This window comes from Macaca mulatta, chromosome 10, assembly GCF_049350105.2.
Source record: "Macaca mulatta isolate MMU2019108-1 chromosome 10, T2T-MMU8v2.0, whole genome shotgun sequence".
NCBI classification, from domain to species: Eukaryota; Metazoa; Chordata; class Mammalia; order Primates; family Cercopithecidae; genus Macaca; species Macaca mulatta.
This window is the reverse complement of record NC_133415.1, coordinates 17,763,830-17,790,909: the sequence shown is the minus strand read 5'-3', so window position 1 is coordinate 17,790,909 and position 27,080 is coordinate 17,763,830. Positions and strand designations below refer to the sequence as shown.

Genomic DNA, 27,080 nt, shown 5'->3' with positions numbered 1-27,080 from the left:
AGTGTGCTCGAGCCAAGTGCAGAAATGCGGAGCCAACAACTGCTCCCAACCCCGCTGGGCTTGGAGTCACAAGAAGAGCAGGTTTCTGGCAGCACCAACACAGCCCGCAAATACCCATGACCATAATTTCTCATGACGCCACAAGCAGGATGAGGGGAGGACCCCGTGAGAGCGACTGCACAGAAACAGACACTGAGAAAGCATAGCCTGAGCGCCTGGAATGGCAGCGGGAAGAGAGAGAGAGCTCTGTGGTCCTGCAATCACCTAGCGAGAAATCCAACCTTTCCAAAGCCCAGGGCCAGGAGCGGAGTGCAAGAGAATGTGAGTGGGTTCCATGCCCACCCTCCAGATGGATGGAGCCTCTGTTCGGGACAAAGAACTGCTCCTTGGCTGAAGGTCTCAGCAGAACCAGCTTCGGACACCCCACTTTTAACCACTCACAAGTGAGAATGTACCAGTTGTCACCAAACTGCTGTGCTTCTGTCGTGCATTTAACCATTTGGGGCCTCTGTTTGCTCATATGTAAGATGAGGATAACAAGGGTTCCTCCTTACATGCTGAGACAATATAGCGTGGTAAGCAAAAGCACGGTCCCTGGAGACAAGACGGTGAGCCCTGGAGCCCTCCTGACTCTACTTCCCAGGGGAGTGACTTTGGGAAAGTCATTGAACCTCTGTGTACTTCAGTTTCCTCACCTGTAAGCAGGGATAATAGGACCAGCCTCACAGGGTGGTTGTGAAGACGGAATGAGTTAATCTAAGTAAATCACAGAGAACAGCACCTAGCATATAGCAAGTGCCCCACACAAGCATCAGTGACTACTCTTGATGTGATGACATAGCTGTTCGTTCCTATCCTGTTCTCCTAAAGGAGGTGATCACTCACTCGTCAACCCTCATGCACTGAGCACACTGTGTGCAAGGAACCTGTCACGTAGGATGAGTTCCCTTACTTAGCATACCAGGCCCTAAAGCAAGGACTAGAAGCCCACTTGGTCTGAGGTTCAGAAAGGTCAGGGGACCCCTCCAAGGCCACGTAGCCAGCGAGTCGCAGCATCAGATTCAGGACCCAGGTTTTCCGGTACAAGAACCCCTTTTCTACCCTACCACATGGCGAGAGCACTGCCTCGCAAAACCACGTGGACACTTCAGCTTTACTTCAACCGGATTTTTCTTTATCATAAAAATAAAACTACAATGTCTTTTTCACACTGGAAATTTTTAAAAGGCATCCCAATCTTTCTTTCTATATAATGTCTTTTTTATTGTTTTCCTAGTAAAGATGGTTGACACCGGCTTCTAGCTCACCTCAGTATTGGATGTCACTGGTTCAGGTGTTCCAACACCCAGTGACAGAGTCTGGATCTTTGTCCCCTCCAAATCTCATGTTGAAATCTAATCTCCAAAGTTAGCCTGGTAGGAGAGGCTTGGATTATGGGGGCGGATTTCTCATGAATGCTTTAGCACCATTCTCTCGGTGCAATCCTTGTGAGATACGGTTGTTTAAAAAATGTATGGTACCTCCCCTTACTCTCTCTCCTGCTTCCCCTCTGGTCATGTGACACGTCTGCTCCCACTTTGCCTTCTGCCTTGATTGTAAGCTCCCTGAGACCTCCCCAGAAGCCAAGCAGATGCTGGTGCCATGCCTGTATAGCCTGCACAACCATGAGCCAAATAAGCCTCTTTTCTTTATAAATTACCCAGCCTGAGGTATTTCTTTATAGCAACGCAAGAATGGCTCAATATACCCAGGTAGGAGCGTGCTGGAAGTTCACTCTCAGATCTTTGATCAGCTAACAATATGTCCTGAACCAGCCACGGATCACCCGTCCCACACAGCTCTTCCAACCAACCTCTCTGCCAGTATCCATTTGCTCAAGTCAAAACCTGGAGTCATCATTGACTCTTTCTCTCTCCTTTACAACCCAAATATCACCAAGGCCTGAAGCCTCTACCTCCAAAACCTATCCCCAGGCAGCCACTTCTGCCTCATCTCCATTGCCACTGTCACCATCTAAGTTCAGGTCACCTCACTGCTTATCTGGATAACCATGTTGGCTAGCCAGCTGGTGATCTGGCCTAAATTCCTGCCATAGCTCATTCTCTATACAGAAGCCAGGCTTCTTATCTCTCTTCCATCTGACCTCCATCACAACTCTTTGAGGTGGTCAGGGCAGATATCACCACCCCCATTTTACAGATGAGGAAAGGGAGTCCTCGACTTGTCACATGGCTATTTAGTGATGAAGTTCATTATTCTAGGATCCAGTCATTTGACTTGCACAAGACATTCACCTTCCCTGGGTTTTCATTTTCTCTAAGACACAGAAAATGTTAGCCCAGCTTGACTCACAGGGCTGTTATGGAGATTCAACAAGAAAGTGAGCTCTTTCACGTACCAGCTGAGCGACCCTGAGCAATCCACTTAGCCACACTCAATTGTCATTTTGTGCAATTTTCCATCATGCCCTGCTGGCTATGCATCCAGTCCAACTGTGTGCAAATTAAGCCTTTGCTTTATATTTATTGAGCAACAACTATATGCCGCAACAGACTCTTTTAATACTCTATTTTATTTGCAATCACAGATCTGAAGTTTATCAATACATGATACCCTCAAAAAAGAAAGAAATAAAACAAGTATCTGCAATTTGCTGAGAGCCTAATATGTGTCAGTTGCCTGCAAAAGTCATCATTCTTAGACTTTCACATACATCTGTGAGGACGGTATTGTTGTTTCCACTTATACATGAGAAAACTTACAGAAGGCAAGAGACAAGCCCATGGTCACCCAGCTAGTAAGTGGAACAGACAGGTTTCAAACCCAGAGTGTTCTGACTGCAAAGCCCACGTCCGCTCCAGTCCTACTATCCCCCCCTCCCAGGAGGTGGATGCTCTCTGTGATGGGAATGGAATGGGGATGCCTGGCATACCTGGGAGCTGCTAGTCTCCCTCTTGCCCAGCCTGTGTGGCTCCTCTGTGTCTTACCAAACGACAATGTGCTTTCTCATGGGTCACCAGAGCATGCCTGCTGCCACGATGCCCTCTCCTGACCTCTGGCCCTACGGGGCCCCATTAGGCCTTGTGTACTGTGTTCTCATTGCACCGGGGACACACTTGGACTTCTGGATGGCTCTGCCACGCTCACGCCCAGGAAAACACCTCATTCGTCCCTGTTTCCTGCTCACTGGTACGGTGCTCAACACAGAGGAGGAACTACAGCCGAATGACTGCTACAGAAGGGAGGGAGAAGGAGGAGGGAAAACAGGCAGCAAGATGCACTGTGTGTATGGTGGGTGAGAACGTGGGCTCCAGGCCACACAAGCGGCTCTGCCACTCGCAGGTTGGGACCTAGGGCAAGTTTCTCAACATACTGCACCTGCCTTTCCCTCTAAAAGGAGGGTTATGCTAGTGCCTCCCTGGGTGATGTGTCATCAACATAAATGCAAGTGCTTTAGAGAAGCACACACAGCAAAGCCCCACCAAGTATTAACTTCTATTATCCCACGCTAAGGACAGAAGGAAGGAAATGCCTCGAAGCCTGAAGGAGCTGAGGGATTTCACCCGGGGAACAGAACAAGCAAAGAAGCCAAGAAAAATACAATCCCAGGGTCTCTTTCTGATGACTACCTGTCACTGAAGCATCTGGAATGCAAGACAGGGATTGTCTGGAGCAGAGGTGTGGACCAAAGGGAAAACAGGCTCCTTTCTATTTGTCAGAGAGCCATCAGAGCAGCAAGAGCTATTAGGAAGAAGACTGGTGAGAGCAAAATGAAAAAATTTTGTAAATACTCACTCTCGGCGATCTTTGCTTATCCGCCCCTTCATGCCACTCACTTCTCAGTGTTTATCCAAAACATGAAATTAAGCCGTGGGTGAGGTGCTTGTCTCTCTCAGACCTGTCTCCTTCAGTGTTGGCTCAGAACCAGTGCCTGTGTGTGCCTGACAATCTGAGCACCCAGAAGACGTATATTCATGTCTGCACTGGGGATCTGAAGAGTCCAAGGACCAATCTGCCCTCAAACTGCTCTCAAGTGAGCTAAGTGCAGCATTTTGAGAACCGCTAACTCACAGGTACGGCTTCTAGGAAAGGAAAGGCAAGGGCCTGGTTTTTGCTTCTGCTTGGAGCAGGCTGACCCTGATCTGCCCTGAAAGGCTGGATCTAATCATCCATCAGCCACAGGAGCCAAGGCAACTGGCACATGATCCCAGGAGGCAAAGAAAACGCATGGCTTGAAAAGTGACAAAAGTCAACACAACCGAGCCCACTAAGCCTGGGTGGAAGTTCCGATCTAGTTCATTTCTTAGAATCTGTGAAGCATTATTCATACACAGGGAGAGAACCGACTCTACCGAATCTCTATAGAGAACTAAGCAGGAGAGAGCAAACTTACCCAGAAAAAAGGAGATCTAGAATCATGTCCATTTAAGAAATGAAAGAAACCTTAGAGAGATCACAGAAGACACGCCTGCCTGGGTTCAATCTCAGCTTTACCTATTATCAAACTTCTCTGTGCCTCTGTTCCCCCATCTGCACAATAAGAATATTAGCACCAAAATTAGCCGGACGCGGTGGCCGGCGCCTGTAGTCCCAGCTACACGGGAGGCTGAGGCAGGAGAATGGCGTGAACACGGGAGGCGGAGCTTGCAGTGAGCAGAGATCGCGCCACTGCACTCCAGCCTAGGCGACAGAGCAAGACTCCGTCTCAAAAAAAAAAAAAAAAAGAATATTAGTACCTACCTCATAGGACAGTTCTGCGGAAGAAACTAGTTACTACAAGTCAAGGACTTGTGCTTGATGTACAATAAATGCTCCATAAAAAGTAACTAATATTATTTTTATTTCTGGCACTTCAAGATTCATTGAGCATCTACTCTATTTCAGGTATTTTGCCGAAGACTAAGGATTCGGATATGACTATGGAAAGGTGAGTCCTCACTATCTGAAGTGTGTGAAATCCAAACAAATAATAATAACAATGATTTTGCCAGCACTCGGTAAGTGCTGGGCACTTTTCTAGGCGATGTTATTAGAGTCCACAGGAAAGTTCTAAAAAGGAAGTATGCTATATAAATGAAGTGCAATTCAACATAATAAATGATTAACAGAAGTACAAACAACATAGTGGCCAGGCACTTGGTGTGGAGACTAGGATTTAACCCAGAGGAGATAAAAATAGGGAGTGAGGCTGTTGGGCAAGACAAACAGTAGGCACTCCATCAGCAATGTCGTTACCACGCTGGTTATTATTAAATCCAAGTCTCAGAGCCCAGGAGAGGAGGAGGGGAGCTGAGACCAGGAACCCAGAGGCTGTACTTTATCCAGGTCAAACTTCTCAAACGGGCCAGAAGAGAGGCACTTGTTAAAAATACAGACACCTGGGCGCCTCCCCTGAGGAACCCCATTTAGTAGATCTAGGGCAGGATTCTGGGCTGTCTGGTTCATTAAGTGCCCCAGGGTGGACTGGGAGTCTATATGTTAAACAAATGCCCCAGGTGATTCTTACCAGCTAGCAAATGCTGGAACCAGAGATCTAGGTGACCTCCTTATAGGCAAGAAGAGGAAATACTCTCTCAGGTTCCTCTGAACTTTGATTAGCAGCTAGAGGCAAGTCCAAATTGCAAGGACTAAGCTTCCTGAGCAGAGGAGAACAAGGAATGAGAAGCCAGAGGTCAAGGTGCCTAGATCCACTTTGCAGGCCTGTGATAGGTCCCCGCCTACGCTTCCTGACCTCATCCACCATGTTGATTCTCCTCCAGACCTCATCAACCATGTCACTTCTCCTCCTGACCTCATCCACCATGTCGCTTCTCCGCCAGACCTCATCAACCATGTTGCTTCTCCTCTCTTCTATTTCTCTCCGGCCACCCAGACTCCTCCTTGGCATCCTACAAAAGCACCAAGCACTCTCTATCTCTTGCTCTTCGACCAAACGTTTTTCCTTCCCCTCGCCACCTGGTTCTGTTTAATGTCACCTGTAAGAGAGGCCTGCCCAGATCACCCTACTAACACAGCACTTCCCTTTCCCCACTCCTCACCAAGCCCATTGCCCTGGCACTAGCATCTCACTCTGCTTTATTTTTCTTTGTTGCACTTATGAACACTCAGCAAAACCTAATCCATGCTAGGCACCATGGACTCCTTTTCATCTTTGCAAAAACCCTCCACAGCACCCCCAATTTATGCAGAGGCAATTTGGGGTAAGAGAGGTTCAGTGACTCAGTGTGGACACACAGCATTTAAAAGGAGGACTGGGACTTATACAGCCGCATCCGACAAATCTGTTAGGAAAGGGATTAAACTCTGCATCAGAGGATGGCCCTTTCCTTTTTGTTCTTTAAAGTTCTCACTACAGGTCATTTTGGTGAAATAATTTAATTTTCTCCAAACATGGCCAATGCATTCACAAGAAAGTGCCAGTGCATTTATGACCACAGCTATAGTATGTTAGGGAGTCTCCCCCTGCCCCTTTCTAATGCCTGAAGAAGGCTGCTGAGGCCGTGAGATTCATTATACCACAGTTTTCTAGGTTTCAGTTCCTCAGTTGCAAAACAAGGCTCTCTCTGGACCAGGTGGGTGATGTTTTGCATCCCTCCCAGGAGCCTTTCCAGGATTCTAGAAAAATACGAGAATGAAAGGAAAAACAAAGATTTGTTAAATGATCACTGTCGGATATAACAGGATATTTAGTCTTTATAACAGCGGTGTAAGCTACAGGTTGTGCTCTCCTCTTTTTGTTGAGATGGAGTTTCGCTCTTGTTGCCCAGGCTGGAGTGAAATGGCGCGATCTCGGCTCACTGCAACCTCCGCCTCCCGGGTTCAAGAGATTCTCCTGTCTCAGCCTCCCGAGTAGCTGGGATTACAGGCATGAGCCACCACGCCCAGCTAATTTTGTATTTTCAGTAGAGACGGGGTTTCTCCATGTTGGTCAGGCTGGTCTTGAACTCCCGACCTCAGGTGATCCACCTGCCTCGGCCTCCCAAAGTGCTAGGATTACAGGTGTGAGCCACAGCACCCAGCCCTGTGCTCTCCTTTTAATGGAGAAGAAACTGACCTGCAATGATGTTGAGTAACTTGTCTATTTCACTCTGTGATTTAAATGGTGTCTACTAAAATTCAAACTCCCATCCCCTTGTCCTTGGGGGCTATGTTCCCTCAACCATCAACATTTGCCCTATAAAAAGTCCTTCTGTAATTTTCAAAGGTTTTATCTGCTTAGGTTGTAAGCCTGCCTAGATGACTCCTAATGTCCATTCCTTCTCTTAATTGTATGAGTCTATGACAGAAACAAAATGCAAACTGCATTAAAGAATTACCTGAATTTTTTCGTTATACTGGTTTATAAGAATCCTGCTAGCCACAGAAGATCGTGTGTCTTCTCTCTTGTCCAAGATACCCCATTTTCACTTGTCTCAGGGTTTGTTTTGTCCTTGTTTAAAGCTTGAGCTTATTGACTTTGAAATGTTATCTACCAGTTGTTTCTATATCTGCAAGTTCTTGGGTGACTACAGAGTAAAGGACTTTTTTAGACAAGGACAGGCTCCCTTGCTTGCTATCTTGGTGGTCTTACTCAAACGGTACAATGTCCCTGAGCCTCAGTTTCCTCATCTATAAAATGGGACGAGGATGAAGTTGTTTGGGGGAATAAATGAGACAATATGTGTAAAATTCCTAGCCCAGCACCAGGCCAAAAGGTGGAAACTCAAAAGTCTAAGTGAGCCAGACAGGGTCAACCACTGCCATATGCAGATACCAGAAGCTCTTCCCTCTCAATTCTGTTCTATGTAAACAACAGTGCAGGGATGACACAGGGATCAACAGGGAAGGATGGAGACCGTGCCAAAAGGGATCATCCGAGCACTGTGTACATGGATAGCCAGTACTCAGCTCCATCCAGTAGCTACTATGATGAAATGAGGGTCTGGTTTTGCAGATCTTTTCATTTTTTTTAGGGAAAGCCAAAAATCATGGCTTTGTATGTGCAATCTCTCAATGTTTAACCATTAGCAACAAATTCAGAAATGGTAAAAGCAGTAGGCGGGCCAAACCCAACACAAGTGCAAGCCAGATGCAGCCAATCTTGGTTTAACATGCGATAAATAGAAACGATTGCTACAGTTTCCATTATCGTTATAGTTTAAATAGTACATTTCCTTATTGTGTTTCTATATCTTCCACAATACAATAATAAAAGGGTTTTTTTTTTCCATTTCCAGGAATCAAGATTATATGAAAATGCCTGTTTGTTGAATAACACAAAGAAGAACATTATCTAATGTGGCTTGGGGTCAATATCAAGCAGTAATATTGTTTTAATATTAATTAGAGCCGTGTCATTGCAAGAGCTGGTAAGAATACTGGTCTTGTTTCCAACTGATGAAAACACTCATACAGGTTAGGGATTTCATGAGTAAATTTCAGATCTTGAAGTCAGGGCTGTGATCCACTCTCACAGGGTAAATATCTGTCCAAATGGTAAGGTATATCAGAAAGGAAAAAAGCCAATGTCATAACATAGAAGTGTTAAACAACGATCCCTAAAGAAAAGTTTCATTCTTAAAAAGCATTTGAACTTCAAAGTTGAACAATGACATAGATTCATAAATCCCAAAGGTTAATAAAATTCCTGTCATCTAAAAACAATGCAAAACTTACAAAATCACTTCAAATTCTGCTACCATCAAGATTTGCATAGTTTTTTGAAAATTAAAATAACATATTCAGAAAAATGAACAAGTCCTGAGTGAAATACTTGGTGAATTATCATAAAGTGAGCCCAGCTATATAATCATCACATAGGTTAAAATTAAAATTAAATTATTAGCAGCATCCTAAAGTCTTCCTTGGGCCCTGCCCCAGTCTCTGTTCTACCCTCCCTACCAGAGTTAACCACCATCTGGGTTGGTAAGAGCCTACATTAATCTTTGCCCGTTTCTGAATTGGTATAATTGGAATCCTATAGTATGTATTATTTTGTGTCTGTCTTCTTTTGCTCAATACTGAGAGTACTTTCATTTTCATCACTCTATAGTACTTCAGTATATAAATGTGCCACAATTCTTTTCTTTTTTTTTTTTTTTTTGAGACAGAGTCTTGCTCTGTTGCCCAGGCTGGAGTGCAGTGGCATGATCTTGGCTCACTGGAACATTTGCCTCCAGGGTTCAAGCGATTCTCCTGCCTCAGCCTCCCTATCAGGTGGGGCTATAGGCACGCTAATTACTACCTAATTACTACCATGCCCAGTGATTTTGTATTTTTAGTAGAGAGAAGGGCGTTCGCCATGTTGGTCAGGCTGGTCTTGAGCTCCTGGCCTCAAGTAATCTGCCCGTGTTGGCCTCCCAAAGTGCTGGGATTATAGGCATGAGCCACCACACCCAGTCCCACTATGCATTTTAGTGTTCATGAACATTTCATAGTTTCCTGTCTGGTGCTGTTATAAATAACACTGATGTGAGCACTCTAGTACTAGTCTTTTGTTCCCACCTACGTGCATTTCTCTTGGGTGTATGGCTAGGGGTAGAGCTAAGGGATCATGTGGTATGCTTGGCTTTGCTTGGTGATACTTTGGGTAAGTTTTCCAAAGTAGTTACATAAATGGCTATCCTTTTCTTAAAACTGAGAGACCTATTCAGACATCAAAAGGACCCTCGGAATAAAATCCTCCCTCCTTTTGTTAAGTTCGTATCCAAAATCAACAAATAAAATAAAATACAATTGACTTAAAACCAGGAAACCCGCAACAAAGAGCAGATATTCTGAACTTATCTTTTCAGAAAACCTTAACTGATCATCAGTTACTGATTAAACACCAATCATAGATGAAGTATTATGGTCTTAAATCATTCAGACGATTCAGACCAATACATCTGAATACAATGCCTTTCTCATGAGCTGTAAATGAAATGTTGGATACATGTATGTCAAATTCAAATGCAAGAACCCAAAACTCCAAGGGAAGGATAAGATGTCCATATGAAAAGTGCATGGCACATCATCTCTGCTCTATCCATAAAGCACAAGAAGAGGATGGAGAGGATGTGGGAGCACGGGACTATGGGAAAGTGGTATGGAAGGTGGAACAATGACCCCTCAAAAGATGTCCACATCCTAATCCCCATGGCCAATGAATATGTCATCTTCCATGGCCAAAAGGGCTTCGCTAGTACCATTAAATTAAGGATTTTCAGATAGGGGAGTTATCTTGGATTTTCTGGGTAGGCTCAATATAATTACAAGGGTCCGGCCGGGCGGGGTGGCTCACGCCTGTAATCCCAGCATTTTGGGAGGCCAAGGTGGGTGGATCATGAGGTCAGGAGATAGAAACTATCTTGGCCAACATGGTGAAACCCCATCTCTACTAAAAATACAAAAACTACCTGGGCATGGTGGCACGTGCCTGTAATCCCAGCTACTTGGGAGGCTGAGGCAGGAGAATCACTTGAACCAGGGAGTCGGAAGTTGCAGTGAACTGAGAATGAACCACTGCACTCTAGCCTGGTGACAGAGCGAGACTCCGTCACACACACACACAAAAAACAGTAATAATAATAATAATGATAATTACAAGGGTCATCATAAGAGGGGGGTAGGAGAGTCACAGTCAGAGAAGGAAAAGTAACAATAGAAGTAGAGGTCAGTGTCAGAGAGAAAGATTTGAAGATGCCACACTGCTGGCCTTGGGGATGGAGGAAGGCGCCACAAGCCAAGGAAAGTGGGCAGCCTCAAGAAGCTTAAAAAGACCAGGAGACAGATTCTTCATTGGAGCCTACAGAAGGAACCAGCCTTGCCAACACCTTGACTTTAGCCCAGTGAGAATGATTTTGAGCTTCTGACCTCTAGAACTGTAAGATAACGAATGTATGGGTTTTTTAAGCCACTAAGTTTGTGGTGGTTTCTTACAGCAGCCACAGAAAACTCATACAAGTTGCATGTTGGGAATCATGGCAACCACATTTCCTGAGTCCTGGTCCAGGCCTCTTGCCATGACCTCTTAAAGGAGATACAGCCAACAGATGCAGCAGGGTCATTTTTTTCCACCCTAGCAGGATGGCCAATACTACTTTAAGATCAAAGGATGTGTATAAGAAAAGTAGAGGTCAGGTCAGGCGCAGTGGCTCATGCCCTTAATCCCAGCACTTTGGAAGGCGAAGGTGGGTGGATCACCTGAGGTCAGGAGTTCAAGACCAGCCTGGCCAAGGTGGTGAAACCGCATCTCTACTAAAAATACAAAAAAATTAGCCAACTGTGGTGGCAGGCACCTGTAGTCCCAACTACTCAGGAGACTGAGGCAGGAGAATTGCTTGAACCTGGGAGGCAGAGGTTGCAATGAGCTGAGATTGTGTCACTGCACTCCAGCTGGGGCAACAGAGCAAGACTCCATCTCAAAAAAAAAAGGAAAAAGGAAAGTAGAGGTCATCTTTGTAACCATCTCACAAATAACTGGGATAGGCTTTACTGCCCTCTCAGATGGCAAGACCTTAAAGAGACTCTTAATAGTCCTAAGGTAAGAACTACAGACACACGCACTGGGCATTTTTCAGGATGCACGTGTCACCTGGGCACTATTCTCATTTGTTGCAAGAGTTCGCTCAAGCTCAGCATTAACAGTTATTAAGCATTGGCTGAAAAAGCTCTTCATTTTTGATCCATTTTTTTAAAAACACAACTTTTGTATTGTAAGTCGCGTTTCATTTTGCATTCAGCATCCTATGTTCTTATACTCCGTCATACCCTTATTAAATGATACATCTGGACCACTGGCAGGACAGCAAAAATAGGCTTTCCTGCCAAAGCTGCTGCATAGCCTAGACTTGGGGGATACTGAAAGCTCCAGTAGAATATTCACCAGTACCCTGTACAGTCTGACTTCCCAGACCTTCCAGCTCACTCTCTGTCTGGGCTGAGAGATGGGGGAGCAGACACAGGGATGGGGAATCACTCATGTCTGGACAAGCCCTCCTTGGGTAAAATGCACCGCCCTCATCTTGCCTATTCCACCACACAAGTGCCCTGGGATTCCCCCATAATAATAATGCAAAGAAAAAGCTTTAACTTAAAATTCTTTCATTCTCACTCTAACTCTTCAAAATGGCCCAGTATCGGGACCTCATTTCTTTCTGTTGAAATTTACTGTGACAACACTCAAAAACATTCATTTCAAAGGGGGTTCATATTGATAAAAATGGAACGAACAGTGAACTCGGGCTTCAGGATGACAAAACAGGGGTACAGGCTGATATCAGTTCAGAAGTGAAGATGCTCTGCCTTTTCATGACACTGGTTTTAAGTGTTCGGGACTTTGCATCCTCTGAAGACATTTGCTTTTAAATAACACCCACATTGTCCCGGCCTGCCTCCCTGACAATGGGAAACCTTGCACTGAACTGGTTATGAATTATCAGAGGGCAGCATGTGTGAAGAGTTTTCTGAATGGCTGAAAAGCACCCTTTTTCCACATGCTGATAAGTCTCTTAATAGCTGAACGTATCTCCTTGATGGACAGAAAAGAAGAACCACATCCCACAATAAAACCCACTGGGCTCTGAGAAAAGGTGATTCTGACAGAAAATAACAGGCAGGCTCTAAATTCTAATGGGGCTGTAGTTGAGCAGATTTATTCCCGTCCTAGAATTAACATCACGACCAAATGAAAGGAACCATGTCCTCAGGTCTCAGAAATCACAGATGCTCACAGCACCAGGAGCCCTTTCCTACCGGTGGCTCCTGCATCCCTCCATACCAGAGCCCTTCTCAGGAAACATTCACTAAGGACACATTAGGAGTGAGTGCTCAGTTCGACACTGGGAGTGTAACGATGAGTAAAACACTCCCTTCTCTCAAGAAACGCATAGGTAAGTGGTTAGAAGGACAGCAAACAAGCAAAATCTCTCTCAATAAGTGCTGGTCATAGAGGTTTCTACATGGGATCTGGCATTAGGGGAAAAGTGACATTGAATATGGGCATCGAAGGTGTTGGCTGGGAGGGAGGGTTATGGAAAAAAAGAACTGAATAGTGGGCAGAAAGAACGCAAGAGTGGAAATTAAGAATCAGAGAAGTAGTTTTCTCAGGGAGTTTAACAGGGTATTATACCCTGAAGACAGACAGTATAGATTGGGGAAAAAACAATTGTGGAAGACCCCAGAGTCATGGTAACGAGTCCACAGTGGATCCAGGAGGCAATGATGAGACCTGTCAGCACTCCAAGCCAGAGGAGGGCACATGTGTTCATTCACTCATTCATTCAACAAACATCTGGGGAGCAAATCTTCTCCCAGCACTGCAGTAGGTGCTAGAGGTGGAAGGGCAGGCTAAAGAGACCTGCTCCCTCCGTTCCCAATACTTGTCAATCTCTTGTGAAAACAAAAGATTATAAAAACAAGAAAAATAAAGAGCCCTGAGTATTAAGGGTACATACAAGGAGTTAGGTAAATGGGAGCCGAGGAAGCCCGCTAGTTAAGGGTCAGGAGACATTAATTGTGTTTCAGCTGAGAACCAAGGATCAAGGCAGCCACGCAAAGGAGAGGAAGGAAACAAGAGCAATAGAGGGTGTCAGGGAGCAGGAAGAGCAGGTGGGAAGAGCAGAGCCCACAGAGGGCGATGTACGCCAGGACTTACAGGAATCCGGCGTGGCTGGGCAGAGGATGCCAGATGATGGGAGGCAGGATGGTGGGGGTTAGGGATGGGCCAGAGGGGCTGAGAAGGAGCAGAGAGGTGCTGTGATTTAGCACTGAGGACTCTGAAGAACGAAGATGACCTGCAAGAAAGTGGGCTGTTGTGTTTAGTCCTAATCACAAAGGAGGAATGGCAGAGCCAGGGCGACAGCAGTGGTGAAAACCGGGAAACAACTGACGCAGCTACAAGGCCAAGCTTACACTCAACAGGAGGTGGCATCCGAGACACGGAGTGCATGAAGGGAGACAAGGATTACTCCCAAGTTTAGGGCCTGAACAGCGTGGAGCTGGGAATGCTGACTGAGGTGTCAAGAGAAAGAAAGGTGGACAGGGAAAGAAAGAAAAAACAAGGAGTTGGGTTTGAGAACTAAGGGGTTAACGCACTAACAAAAACACCACCTGATAAGTGTCCTTTACCAGTGGTCACTGGGCCTTCGAAAGGTATCTCAAGGAATGGGAATCTCATCTCTTTCCCAGATGGTGAACTCCGTGCCTGACAACTGAGTTGCTGGAACAGGTGTTTTTTCTTACAGGGAGATAATGCCTGCCTCCCCATAACATTTATGCATTGATTCTGCTTCCACGCTTAGGAGCAAATCACAATAACTGACTCCCTCTTAGTGTCATAGTTCCCCTTAATCAGGGAAGAGTCTGGTCATTTTCAATTCACTTACATCAGATGTTAGAATCAGAAGCTTGAAGGCCAGGCGCAGTGGCTCACGCCTGTAATCCCAGTACTTTGGGAGGCCGAGGCGGGCAGATCACGAGGTCGGGAGATCGAGACCATCCTGGCTAACACGGTGAAACTCCATCTCTACTAAAAATACAAAAAATTAGCCGGGCGTGGTGGCGGGCGCCTGTAGTCCCAGCTACTCAGGAGGCTGAGGCAGGAGAATGGCGTGAACCCGGGAGGCGGAGGTTGCAGTGAGCTGAGATCGCGCCACCGCACTCCAGCCTGGGCGACAGAGCGAGACTCCGTCTCAAAAAAAAAAAAAAAGCTCGTAGGTAGAATGTCAGCGCCCTGCTGCGTACAGGCGACAATTTCATTTCACATTGGAAGAAAAGAAGGCCTAGCATGAAGAGCAAGTGTGCCCCAGATCACCCAGCTCCTCTGGCTGAGCTGATTTGAGATCCTGAGACAGCTGACCCCCTCCAGGGCTCTCTCAATATATCACGCTGTGGCGTGTAATCCAACTCCAAAACCCTATGCTGAGAGCATCCACATCTCGGAGGGAGTTCTTGGCTCTGCTCTCAGAAGATCCATTGAAATTAAACAGAGTCGAAAAATAAATAAACCCACATAAAGTATGAATAGTATTTCCATGAATACAGGCAGCAACTCTGCCCCTTATTTATGGCTTCACCTGCCACAGAACCAAAAACTCAAGGGTGTCAATAAATGGATTGTGACGTTGTTGTGATGTTTAATTACAGAGAAAATAATGTCTCTGCGGGCCTTTTGGGAAATGCACTGATGTCTGCGGCAACCGGCAGGGAGCTTCATGGAGGTATTATTGCCTTTGTATTCTGACAAATACTCAGCCTTTCCCAGAGCCTCAGGATCTCTGGGTCAGGAGGGGTCAGATGGGTCACCTTGTGTAACTGCCCCTCTCGCTCAGCTCCCTCTCACGATACTGGACTTCTGTTTCTGCATCTCTCATGCCAGGTGTTTCACTACCCCCCTGGGCAGCTCATTCCAGCTCTGGACAGAATTGTCCTCATCATGAGGAGCTTGACATCTGGCTCCTTGCCATGTCCCTCTGTAGGTTTGGGGCCACCAGAGCAATCCCAATGTCTCTTTCAGGGGACAGCCCTTTGTCTGTTTGCTGAAGCTAAGCATGTACACCCTGAGCCTCTGCTTCTCCAAGGTAAACATCCTCAATTCTTCCCACCATTTCTTACATAAACAGATGTGAACAGGCTCTGTCACTCACCTGGATTTTCCTAAGTGTGCTGCCTCATCTAGATTGTCCTTACAGTGTAGAGTCCACAAATACAAATGCAGCAGCCCTAATGCACACTGACACTCAGTAACAGAAATCTGTTGCCTTTGTCATCCTAGCTAAAATACCGTGTTAACATGCCCACATCACCCAGCCCCTACTAAATGCAGCTTGTGATCTGGTCCCAAGCGTGGGGTTCATTCTAAAGGATCATGTTGATAGATACAGCATCTACACCCAGTCTGTCATGCTGCCTCAAAGTATTTTCATGATCTTTCCAGTTTCCCATAATCCATCTGCCAGTCTGTTCAAATTGCTCAGTTAGTGATCGCAGTCACTCCACTGGTCATGATGGTTCTAAGCTGCCTTCAAACTGACCATAAACACATCTAACCATAAACACAGACAGTTACGAATTGTCCATACTCCAGATCAATTTCTAATCTCTTCTCTTTGGGAAACCATGCCATTTGCCTTTGGTGGCCATCCCAGTCACCCAATCTCACCCCATGTATTTTAAGCAACTCTCCATCATCCTGTGACCAGAAATAGGCACAGGGCTTCAAGTTAACAAAAAAGTACCAGCTTCCCTCAGTACCCTCCCATAACCACAGTGACTGGTTTCAGGAGTTACCACAGGCAACAGAGGCACTATTAGGGAATTAGAAAAAGGAAAAAATCCTCTTTCTACTGGGGTTGGTGAGGACAGGATGCAAGCCTGAAACTTCCTCCATGTAGATAACGTCACCCTGAGAAAAACCAAGGCAGAGAAAAACAGAACAAAGGGATAGACAGAGATCTAGCTACAAAGCCCCTGGATCCAGCTCTGCCTGAAGCCTGCCCTATCTCTGAACTTACAAATCCTATTAACTATGAAATTTCCTTTTCACCAAAAATCAATTTGTGTTGGCTTTCTGCCAAAGAGTGCAAATCAAAATTCTGCAACTTTCCTCACCCAGACTATGTGACACCCTGTCAAATCCCTGACCAAAGTTTAATCACTCATTGAGGCCCCAATCTATAGCATGGTATTGCAGCTAAAAACTCAAGCTCTTGAGTCCAATCCGGGCTCCATCTTGACCGCCTTTGGGGCCATGGGCAGATCACTGAAGCTTATCTGCCTCATCCTCCCCATCTGTAAAATAGGTGTTATTAAATGTACCTGCCACAAAGAATCATTGTGAAGAAAGAGTGAACACATGTAAAAGTCCTTATAACAATACCTGGCCTGTAGAAATACGCAAAATACTAGTTGTTTGTACTGTCGTCATCACTGTGATGACAGAATCACAGTGTCTGTCATCGTAGTCATTGTTATACCATTATTATTATTACCAGCTTAGTTAGTTAAAAGTCAATGTTTTACTCATTAAACCTATACTAGCATGGGTACCTCTGCCTTCTTTCATAAAAAGGGCTTTTCCATGATCTCTGGGAGAATGTTTCTTTGTATCAAGAACAACATCAACTTCCCTTCCCCCCTCTTTAGTCCCTTTTCCACAAACTTACCATCCACTGCCATGGCATAATTGACTCTATCTACCTGCTTAGATGAAGGTTCTGACTGCTCCAGGGATGCAGCTCAGGGGTGGGAACAGGGACAGGGGTGTGTCACCCGGCCTCAGCCCTGGGCTGAGCATCCTGAGCCCTCCCTGCTAGGCAGGCACACGGTTCCACCTTGTTTATATTCAGTCTAGCTAACTCAAGGCAAATCTCAGAAAGTGAAGTGGAGATCCTAATTAAAAGGTAGCCTTGAGCTGCCAATAAAATTATGCATAAAGGAAACGTTTAAAAACACAGTTGTGACTTCCTTGAGACAGATTTTCATTTGAGATCTTCATTCTTAAATTCAAGTGTGGGGGTAAATAAAAATAAAGTAAGCTCTTCACCACTGCCGTTCCCTCTCTCTCTGAAGCCTAGAAAACCATCTTTGATAGGCAAAACATTGCACCGTATTTGAAATTGCTGGCTAGAAAAATGGCAAGTCTTGCTGTTCCCACTGATTTCTGGAAAGTAGCAGGGATCATCATTTGTTTTTATTTCTTTGGGGAGAGCAAATCTTTTGTTGCCTCCCTGTGCTCGGCCCATCATGTAACTGATCATCTTTCATCCCCAGCCCAGGCCTGACAGCTCCAACAACCCTCTCCCACAGCACCCTGCCTTCCTCCATCACAACGCAGATCGCAACATGCCGCGATGGTTTGTTAGCCTATCTGTCTCCTCCACTATCCTGTGAATCTCCAGATCTGTTATCTCCATATTCTCAGCACCAAGTTTAGTACAGGCATCCAGTAACAACAACCACACAGCCAGGCACGGTGGCTCACGCTTGTAATCCCAGCACTTTGGGAGGCCAAGGTGGGCAGATCACAAGGTCAAGAGATCGAGACCATCCTGGCCAACATGGTGAAACCCCGTTTCTACAAAAAATATAAGAATTAGCTGGGTTTGGTGGCAGGCGCCTGTAGTCCTAGCTACTCGGGATGCTGAGGAAAGAGAATCGCTTGAACCTAGGAGGTGGGGGTTGGAGAGAGCCACAATCGCACCACTGCACTCCAGCCTGGTGACAGAGCGAGAGACCATCTCAAACAAAACAAAACAAAACAAAAAAACCCACACAAACAAACAAAAAACACCACCACCACCACGACGTTGAATGGGTGAATGAATGAATGAAAAGATGGACCAACTCTTGAAACATATGGCTCCATGAATAGCTCAGTAATTTCTCCAGGGCCCAGCCTTTTCCCCCATTATCTACAAAGTAATTGACTTGATTTGACATTTCTGTACCCACTACCCTCCCACCGCATCAAGGTATGCCTTATTTTGCTTGTTTTTCCCTTTTTCTCCTCACATTGTTGACTGCTGCCAACTACCCGTGTGACCCTAGACAAATCACTTCCCGTGACTGGAAATCCACATTCCCAATAGATGGCTTTGAGTTTCTTTGCTAGGGTTCTGTGACAGCTAATGTTCCCTTTCTTCCCTCCTTCCCTCTCACTTTGGCTTCCACTCTTACCTTCGAAGCTCCCAGAAAACAGGTAAATCCAGGTGATGGCTGGGATGCAGAGAAGACTCAACGAGGCAGCCAAGAATTTCCGTCTCCCCCTGCAGATTCCCAGCATCCTCTCGGAAGTGGCAATCCCTAATCCCAGAGCCGTTTCTCTGTCCGGAGCATGAAGTCCTCGGCCTCCCTCATAATACTTTCTGAAAGGAAGAGCAAAGAGGAAGGCCTGAGTTCTTAGCACTGGAGATGGATGTAAGTTACGGAAGAGAAATATCTCAGAGATCCCGAAAGGGGTTTGACGGATCTAGGCTTCCTGCTAACCTTTCACCCCAAGAGATGATGCTACAGTCTCGCAGTCTTCAAAACTGGGACAATAAATAAATAAGTAAATGACAAAAACTGTGAGATCTCTCTCTCACACGCATGCATACACACGCATGCACACACACACACGCATGCACACACACACACGCATGCACACACACACACGCATGCACACACACACACGCACACTTTATAGTACAGGTTAACTTTGGGACCTGAACTAACATACTTAAAGGAGCATTTAGTTAGCACCTACTATGTACCATGTACGAACTATGCGCTGTGTTTCAAAAAAAGACTAGAACATGCTGGGCGCGGTGGCTTACTCCTGTAATCTCAGCACTTTGGGAGGTTGAGACGAGTGGATCACTTGAGATCAGGAGTTCAAGACCAGCTGGTCAACATGGTGAAACCCCATCTGTACTAAAAATACAAAAATGAGCTGGGCATGGTGGCACGCCTGCAGTCCCAGCTACTCGGGAGGCTGAGGCACGAGAATCGCTTGAACCTGGGAGGCAGAGGTTGCAGTGAGCCGAGATGGCGCCACTGCACTCCAGCCTGGGTGACAAAGCGACACTTCATCTCAAAAAAAAAAAAAAAAAGAATACTAGAACAGAGAACGGATTCAAAAAGTGTAGTCTAATGAGATAGATCAACAGAAAAGATCTATGAGAACCCCAAGCTGAGATCTGCATGGACCACTCTGGAAGGGCAGATAAAGGTGCTGACTGCCCTGTGTGTGGTCAGGATGGCAGAGCGGTTCCAGCATTCTGGGCAGAAGAGACTGAGAAAGGCACTGGTAATCGACTAAAGAGCACATGCCAAGGCAAGGAGATGGGAGAGGCCACCACCTCCATCTGCATGGGACTGTACCCTAATCACAGCTGAAAGCTTAAATACACTCACTAAGGACTGTCTTCACAGCTTCCACCTTCAACACGGAAGAAGAGGTCCAGAGAATCACAGAAACCATTAAAACATGCAGAGAAGGGATAAGAACAAACGGATAGCCTGGGGAGGGCATATCCTCAGACCATGGCAGCAGACTGGCCGTGATATATCACCGGAAGAGGGAGCAGGTCAGTGCAGACACAGTGGACGGCCCATGATCTTTCACCTGAATATTTGACCAGGGAATCGTGAAACCTACAAAGGAGTTAAAAAACCAATGGACCCTAAGACCTCATCTCTACCCACCTCCTAACATAGGAGTCACACTGACTATAGGTGGAAAGAAAGATAAACCCACATAGTGCCTCCCTAACAGAGCGGAACTCACCCATTGCACATAGCTATAAAAGGCCTCAGATTCCCAAGGAACAGATGTCTATAAAACAGCTGGCTTGGTTCTCCCCTTCTATATTCCCAAATGCATCCCTCCCTCTTGGGTAACCCTTATACCGCCATGACGAAGGTCTGGTTGAACTGACTCCTTTCCTCACCAGCCTTAGTATTTCCAGAAGACGGGTACCCGCCCCATCAGATCCACCTTGCATTCTTTAAGACTTAGCATATTGCCTGTCAGCTGCAGGTGCCTGACAACCGTCTGCTAAATGAATACATGGAATCACATTCTATCCGGAGGCCACCCTCTCAAGCTTCAGGAGTTTATGTTCAGCGAGCAGTCGACAATAAACACCTAACTGAGCCGATCACAACTGTCAACACTGAGCCTGCTGCCTCTGCAACCACTCTGACACGGTTTTCTAAATGGCCTTCTTGTGGAACAGATGAAAGACCACAGGGCTGGAGGGTGTAGACTAGAAAGTAAAACTGAAAAAAGCAACATCCTTTTGAACAGAGAAAGTTGACTTGAAAAAAGTCCCCTCTAGGGAATGTTCATTCTAAAGCATGGAAAACAAACCCTACGTACACATTCCACTAGCCACAGAGAATGAGAACCACCAAGACAGACCCGTGAATCTCTTAGGAGAAGGAAGTGCAGGAAAAGAGGGCTGTGCAGTTAGATAGAGGTGGGTTCAAGCCCAGATGCTGCACTCGGCTGGCTGTGACCTTGACAAGTCCCCTGTCTCTGGATAAACTTCCTTATTCATCTATAAATTGAGATGACACCCTTTATCTTGGAGGGTTGCTTCCAGGCTCAAATGAGAGCCCTTGATGAAGTGCTTACCAAAGATATTTTAAGTACATTTCAGGGGCGATCCTTCCTTCCTGGAGGGCAGAAAAGCAGCCTTAATGAGGTTTGTTTTGTTTGTTTTTCCTTTTTGGAGACAGAGACTTGCTCTGTCGCCAGGCTAGAGTACAGTGGTGCGATCTTGGCTCATTGCAACCTTTGCCCCCCGTGTTTAAGCGATTCTCCTGCCTCAGCCTCCTGAGTAGCTGGGATTACAGGCACACGCCACCACGTCCAGCTAATTTTCGTATTTTCAGTAGAGATGGGGTTTCACCATGTTGGCCAAGATGGTCTCAATATCTTGACCTTGTGATCCATCCACCTCAGCCTCCCAAAGTGCTGGGATTATAGGCGTGAGCCACCACACCCGGCCCTTAATGAGGTTTTTCTCTTTCTCCACTCCCTCACTTCCCCCACGGCGTTGGGTAGGAAACAGATCCCAAAAAATAGGTATTGCTCAATAGGCCAGATAGGTGATTTAAACCTGAAGGATCCACCTACTCAATTCTCCTATGAGAGTTACCATTCTCCCTAGGGATCTGTGAGGGTTTGGTTCAGGAACCCCCACAGATACCAAAATCCACAGATGGCTCAAGTCCCTCATATAAATGGGCATAGTATTTGCATATAACCTACACCTATCCTCCTATATACTTTACTCTAAATCATCTCTAGATTACTTATAATACCTAATGCAGGCCGGGCATGGTGGCTCATGCCTATAATCCCAGCACTCTGGGATGCTGAGGTGGGTAGATCACCTGAGGTCAGGAGTTTGAGACCAAGGCAGGTGGATCACCTGAGGTCAGGAGTTTGAGACCAGCCTGGCCAATACAGAGAAACCCTGTTTCTACTAAAAATGCAAGAATTAGCCAGGTGTGATGGTGTGCACCTGTAATCCCAGCTACTCGGGAAGCTGAGGCAGGAGAATCACTTGAACCCGGGAGGCGGAGGTTACAGTGAGCCGAGATTGTGGCACCGCACTCCAGCCTGGGCAACAAGAGCAAGACTCCCTCTCAAAATAGTAATAAGAATAATACATTTTTTAAAAACTTAACAAAAAAATGCTGAATGCAATGTGAATGCGACATAGTTATACTGTATCGTTTAGAGAATGACAAAAAAGTCTGCACATGTTCAGTACAGATGCAACCATCCGTTTTTTTTTTCCTGTAGATTTTCTTTTTTTTTTTGAGACAGAGTCTGGCTCTGTCACCCAGGCTGGAGTGTAGCGGTGCCATCTCGGCTCACTGCAAGCTCCGCCTCCTGGGTTCACGCCAATCTCCTGCCTCAGCCTCCCGAGTTGCTGGGACTACAGGCGCCCGCCACCACGCCCGGCTAATTTTTGTATTTTTAGTAGAGACGGGGTTTCACTGTGGTCTCGAACTTCTGACCTTGTGATCCGCCCGCCTCGCCTCCCAAGGTGCTGGGATTACAGGCGTGAGCCACCGCACCTGGCCTTTTTCCTGAAGATTTTCAATTGCAGTTGGTTGAATCTGTGAATGTGAAAGCCTCTGATATGAAGGGCTGACTGTATCACAACATTCAAATCGCAATTTTTGTTTTCACAGTTTACTTACAGCAATAAGTCAAGGCAACTAGCAGTAAGCAGCACTTCTATGTCAAGTACTTTTCTGTATTTTTCGCATATAACTGCTTATGTAATTCTCAAAATAACCTATGAGATAAACACTATTTCCAGTCCCCACTGTATGGATGGGAAAATTAAGGCCTAGAGAGATTAATTAACTGGCTAAGGATTACACACTACTAGTTAGAGGCAAAAGCACCTGAGGCTCTGCTCTCCCTCAGCAATTGATCCTAAGAGAACTCTTGCCAGACGGCATTTTTCCTTTTGCTTTAACCCAAATCCTTCATATTGAATATTATGATTATTTCTTTCCCAGGGTCAAATATATCATAACTGTTCACTCTCATTCCAGAAAAAAGTACAAAAGAAAGACATTAAAAAGCTGCAGACTAGGGTTGTGCACAGTGGCTAACACCTGTAATCCCAGCACTTTGGCAGGCTGAGGCAGACGGATCACCTGAGGTCAGGAGTTCGAGACCAGCCTGGCCAACATGATGAAACCCCATCTCTACTGAAAAATATAAAAATTGTGGTGGTGCGCACCTGTAATCCCAGCGACTCAGGAGGTAGAGGCAGGAGAATCATTTGAACCTGGGAGGTAGAGATTGCAGTGAGCCGAGATCACGCAATTGCACTCCAGCCTGCGCAACAAGAGCAAAACTCCATCTCAAAAAAAAAAAAGAAAAAAGAAAAAAAAGCTATAGATAAATTGTAAAGGAAGGGAGGAGGATAGGAACTGAACTCATTTGGCATTAATAATATTCAAATAACACTGGGAAAAAAAACTCTTTAATAAAACACTTACTTTTCCCCTCTCTCCATCTGCAAAAGTTAATATCAACACATACAATGTGTACAAAGTTTTGAAACAGAATCTATGGTGGTTTCCCTTTTATGATAACACGGGCATCTGAAATTAAACCCAGCAGGTAAAAAATATTCCTTCACGGATTTCACTTTTTTTTTTTTTTTTTTTTGAGACGGAGTCTCGCTCTGTCGCCCAGGCTGGAGTGTAGTGGCCGGATCTCAGCTCACTGCAAGCTCCGCCTCCCGGGTTCGGGCCATTCTCCTGTCTCAGCCTCCTGAGTAGCTGGGACTACAGGCGCCCGCCACCTCGCCCGGCTAGTTTTTTGTATTTTTTAGTAGAGACGGGGTTTCACCGTGTTAGCCAGGATGGTCTCGATCTCCTGACCTAGTGATCCACCCGTCTCGGCCTCCCAAAGTGCTGGGATTACAGGCTTGAGCCACCGCGCCCGGCCGGATTTCACTTTTAAATGACACCTCTGTGCACTAAAAACACATTTTTAAGAAAAATCTCAATCTATATCAGAAGTTACTCCAGGAAGTCAACACAGAAATCAACGCAAGAAGAATGGAAGGAAGAAACAGGAGGTTGGCTGGAAATTACATCCCAAACATGGGCAAATGTCGGCGAATTAACTGGGAAAACCAACTTCTAACCTGCTCTCTCCCTACTGCTGCCTGGTGCGAGGGAGGCCTCCCCACCTGTTAACCCAGGTGTCTAAGAGTCATCCCTAAACACCTCTCCCTCAACTCCAACATCCAACTCTTCGGCCAAGCTGGCCAACTCCTCCTCCTAAACATGTACTCCATCTGTCATCTCCCACCTGTCTTTTTTTTTTTTTTTTTTTTTTTTTTGAGACGGAGTCTTGCTCTGTCGCCCAGGCTGGAGTGCAGTGGCCAGATCTCAGCTCACTGCAAGCTCCGCCTCCCGGGTTCACGCCATTCTCCTGCCTCAGCCTCCGGAGTAGCTGGGACTACAGGCGCCCGCCACCTCGCCCGGCTAGTTTTTTTGTATTTTTTTAGTAGAGACGGGGTTTCACCATGTTAGCTAGGATGGTCTTGATCTTGTGACCTCGTGATCCGCCCGTCTCGGCCTCCCAAAGTGCTGGGATTACAGGCTTGAGCCACCGCGCCCGGCCCTCCTACCTGTCTTAACCAACGAAATTTACATTTATGAAGAACATTGTATGAACCCAAAAAAAATCACCATGATCTGTTTGTTTTGTTTTTGTTTGAGACAGGGTTTCGCTCTTGTGGCACAGGCTGGAGTGCAATGGCGTGATCTCAGCTCATAGCCTCCCAGGTTCACGTGATTCTCCTGCCTCAGCCTCCCAAATAGCTGGGATGACAGGCGCCCGCCACCACGTCCAGCTACTTTTTGTATTTTTAGTAGAGACAGGGTTTCACCATGTTAGCCAGGCTGGTCTCAAACTCCTGATTTCAGGTGATCCACCTGCCTCGGTCTCCCAAAGTGCTGGAATTACAAGTGTGAGCCACCATGCCTGGCTGATCTGTTAAACTACAAATACAGAATTCAAAGCTAAATGTATTATATAATGCGATCACAAATATCCTTCAGTCCAAAGCCATAAATTTTATATATGTGTACAAATACCTACATACCAATATACGAAAAAAAGGCTTAAATGTTGTAAATTATCTTTTGGTATAGAATATGACTAATTTCAACACATTTATATATATGTGTATATATACACACACACATATATATATATATACTTCCTGAAATTTTATACAAGAAGCCTACATCGCTTTTTTTTTTTTTTTTTTTGGTGACAGAGTCTCTCTCTGTTGCCCAGGCTGGAGCGCAGTGGCGCGATCTCAGCTCATTGTAAGCTCCGCCTCCCGGGTTCATGCCATTCTCCTGCCTCAGCCTCCCGAGTAGCTGGGACTACAGGTGTCCACTACAACGCCCGGCTAATTTTTTGTATTTTTAGTAGAGACGGGTTTCACCGTGTTAGCCAGGATGGTCTCGATCTCCTGGCCTCATGATCCGCCCGCCTTGGCCTTCCAAAGTGCTGGGATTACAGGCGTGAGCCACCGCACCCAGCCTGCATTGCTTTTATAATTTGAACGTTATTTAAATATTGGCCAGGCACAGTGGCTCACACCTGTAATCTCAGCACTCTGGGATGCTGAGGCAGGTGGATCACCTGACACCAGGTGTTCAAGACCAGCCTGGGCAGCATGGTGAAACGCTGTCTCTACTAAAAAAAAAAAAAATTCAGCTGGGCGCAGTGGTGCATGCCTGTAATCCCAGCTACTGGAGAGGCTGAGGCAAGAGAATCGCTTGAACGTGGGAGGCAGAGGTTACAGTGAGCTGACAGCTTGCCACTGCACTCCAGCCTGGGTGACAGAGCGAGACTCAATCTCATAAATAAATGTTATTTAAAAGTTTTGATCTCTACATCTTAATTATATTGCTTGCAATTCAAAATACCTCAGCACAGACAGTATAAAATATATATATGTGTATATATATGTGTATATATACATATATAAGCATATATATATATATAAGCTTTAATTTACAAGTTCAATGCAGCGAGTTAACATCTCTCGTGTCCTAATTGGGAATACACCCTCCAGGGATGGCTGGTTACCATTTGAGAGACTCCAGTCAGAAGCCTACATTTCAAGCATGTGCTCCAGCTATCTCTTGTTAGCACCAGAGGCTGTCCTTTAATTAGCATCATGGATGTCAGAAATGATTTTTTCATGGGTGTTCGAGATGTGTGGATTGTCTAGAAACACTGCACATGAAGAAGGAATAAAAATCTAAGAAAAAATATATATACACACATACACACAAACACATGTATATATGGGGAACAAAATGACTCAAACCCTTCAGAGTTGCTTAGGATTCCAAACTGATTCTAGGTGCATATAACAGTTGGAGGATTTGGACCACGGATTCTAACTGGAAGATTGCCTGAATCCTGCCACTGTCATATTGTCACTCATCTTCAGTGAACCTTTCTTACAAGGTGCTGTCCCAGCACCTGAAAGAGAAAGAGCTGGACATCACCGAGGTTTTGTTATAAAACAGGTCCTATAGGCCGGGCGTGGTGGCTGACGCCTGTAATCCCAACACTTTCGGAGGCCAAGGCAGGTGAATCACAAGGTCATTCTGGCTAACACAGTGAAACCCCATCTCTACTAAAAATACAAAAAATTAGCCAGGTGTGGTGGCGGGTGCCTGCAGTCCCAGCTACTCGGGAGGCTGAGGCACGAGAATGGCATGAACCCAGCAGGCGGAGCTTGCAGTGAGTCGGGATCACACTGCTGTACCCCAGCCTGGGCGACAGAGCGAGACTCCGTCTCAAAAAACAAAACAAAACAAACAAACAAGAAACCGGTCCTATGGCAGATGGATCGTTGAAAGATGTTAGCTTTATTATCATTATTTGTATTACTGCCATTATTATTTTCCCAATGCACACCCTTACCCAAGGTGCACACTCTCCCATGCACGCACACACACACAGACACACACACAGTCTCCTGCCCTGCCTACTGTATTCTGGACGTCTTTCCTCCTCTCTGGGACCTCAGTAGAATCAAGTCTTCACTGCTTCT

The 27,080-nt window shown here is 45.8% G+C and overlaps 1 protein-coding gene across 26 annotated transcripts in view; it reads right to left on the bottom strand.

The window, feature by feature from the left end:
• LARGE1 (LARGE xylosyl- and glucuronyltransferase 1) overlaps positions 1-27,080 on the bottom strand; it is a 634,395-nt gene that overhangs the window by 456,251 nt on the left and 151,064 nt on the right. For 25 of the 26 annotated variants that reach the window (XM_015150011.3, XM_077948921.1, XM_077948914.1 and 22 more), the window contains 1 exon segment: positions 18,637-18,824. In XM_015150011.3, coding sequence (XP_015005497.1) covers positions 18,637-18,742 — 106 coding nt within the window. In that variant the 5' untranslated portion in view covers positions 18,743-18,824. 26 annotated transcript variants of the gene reach the window in all.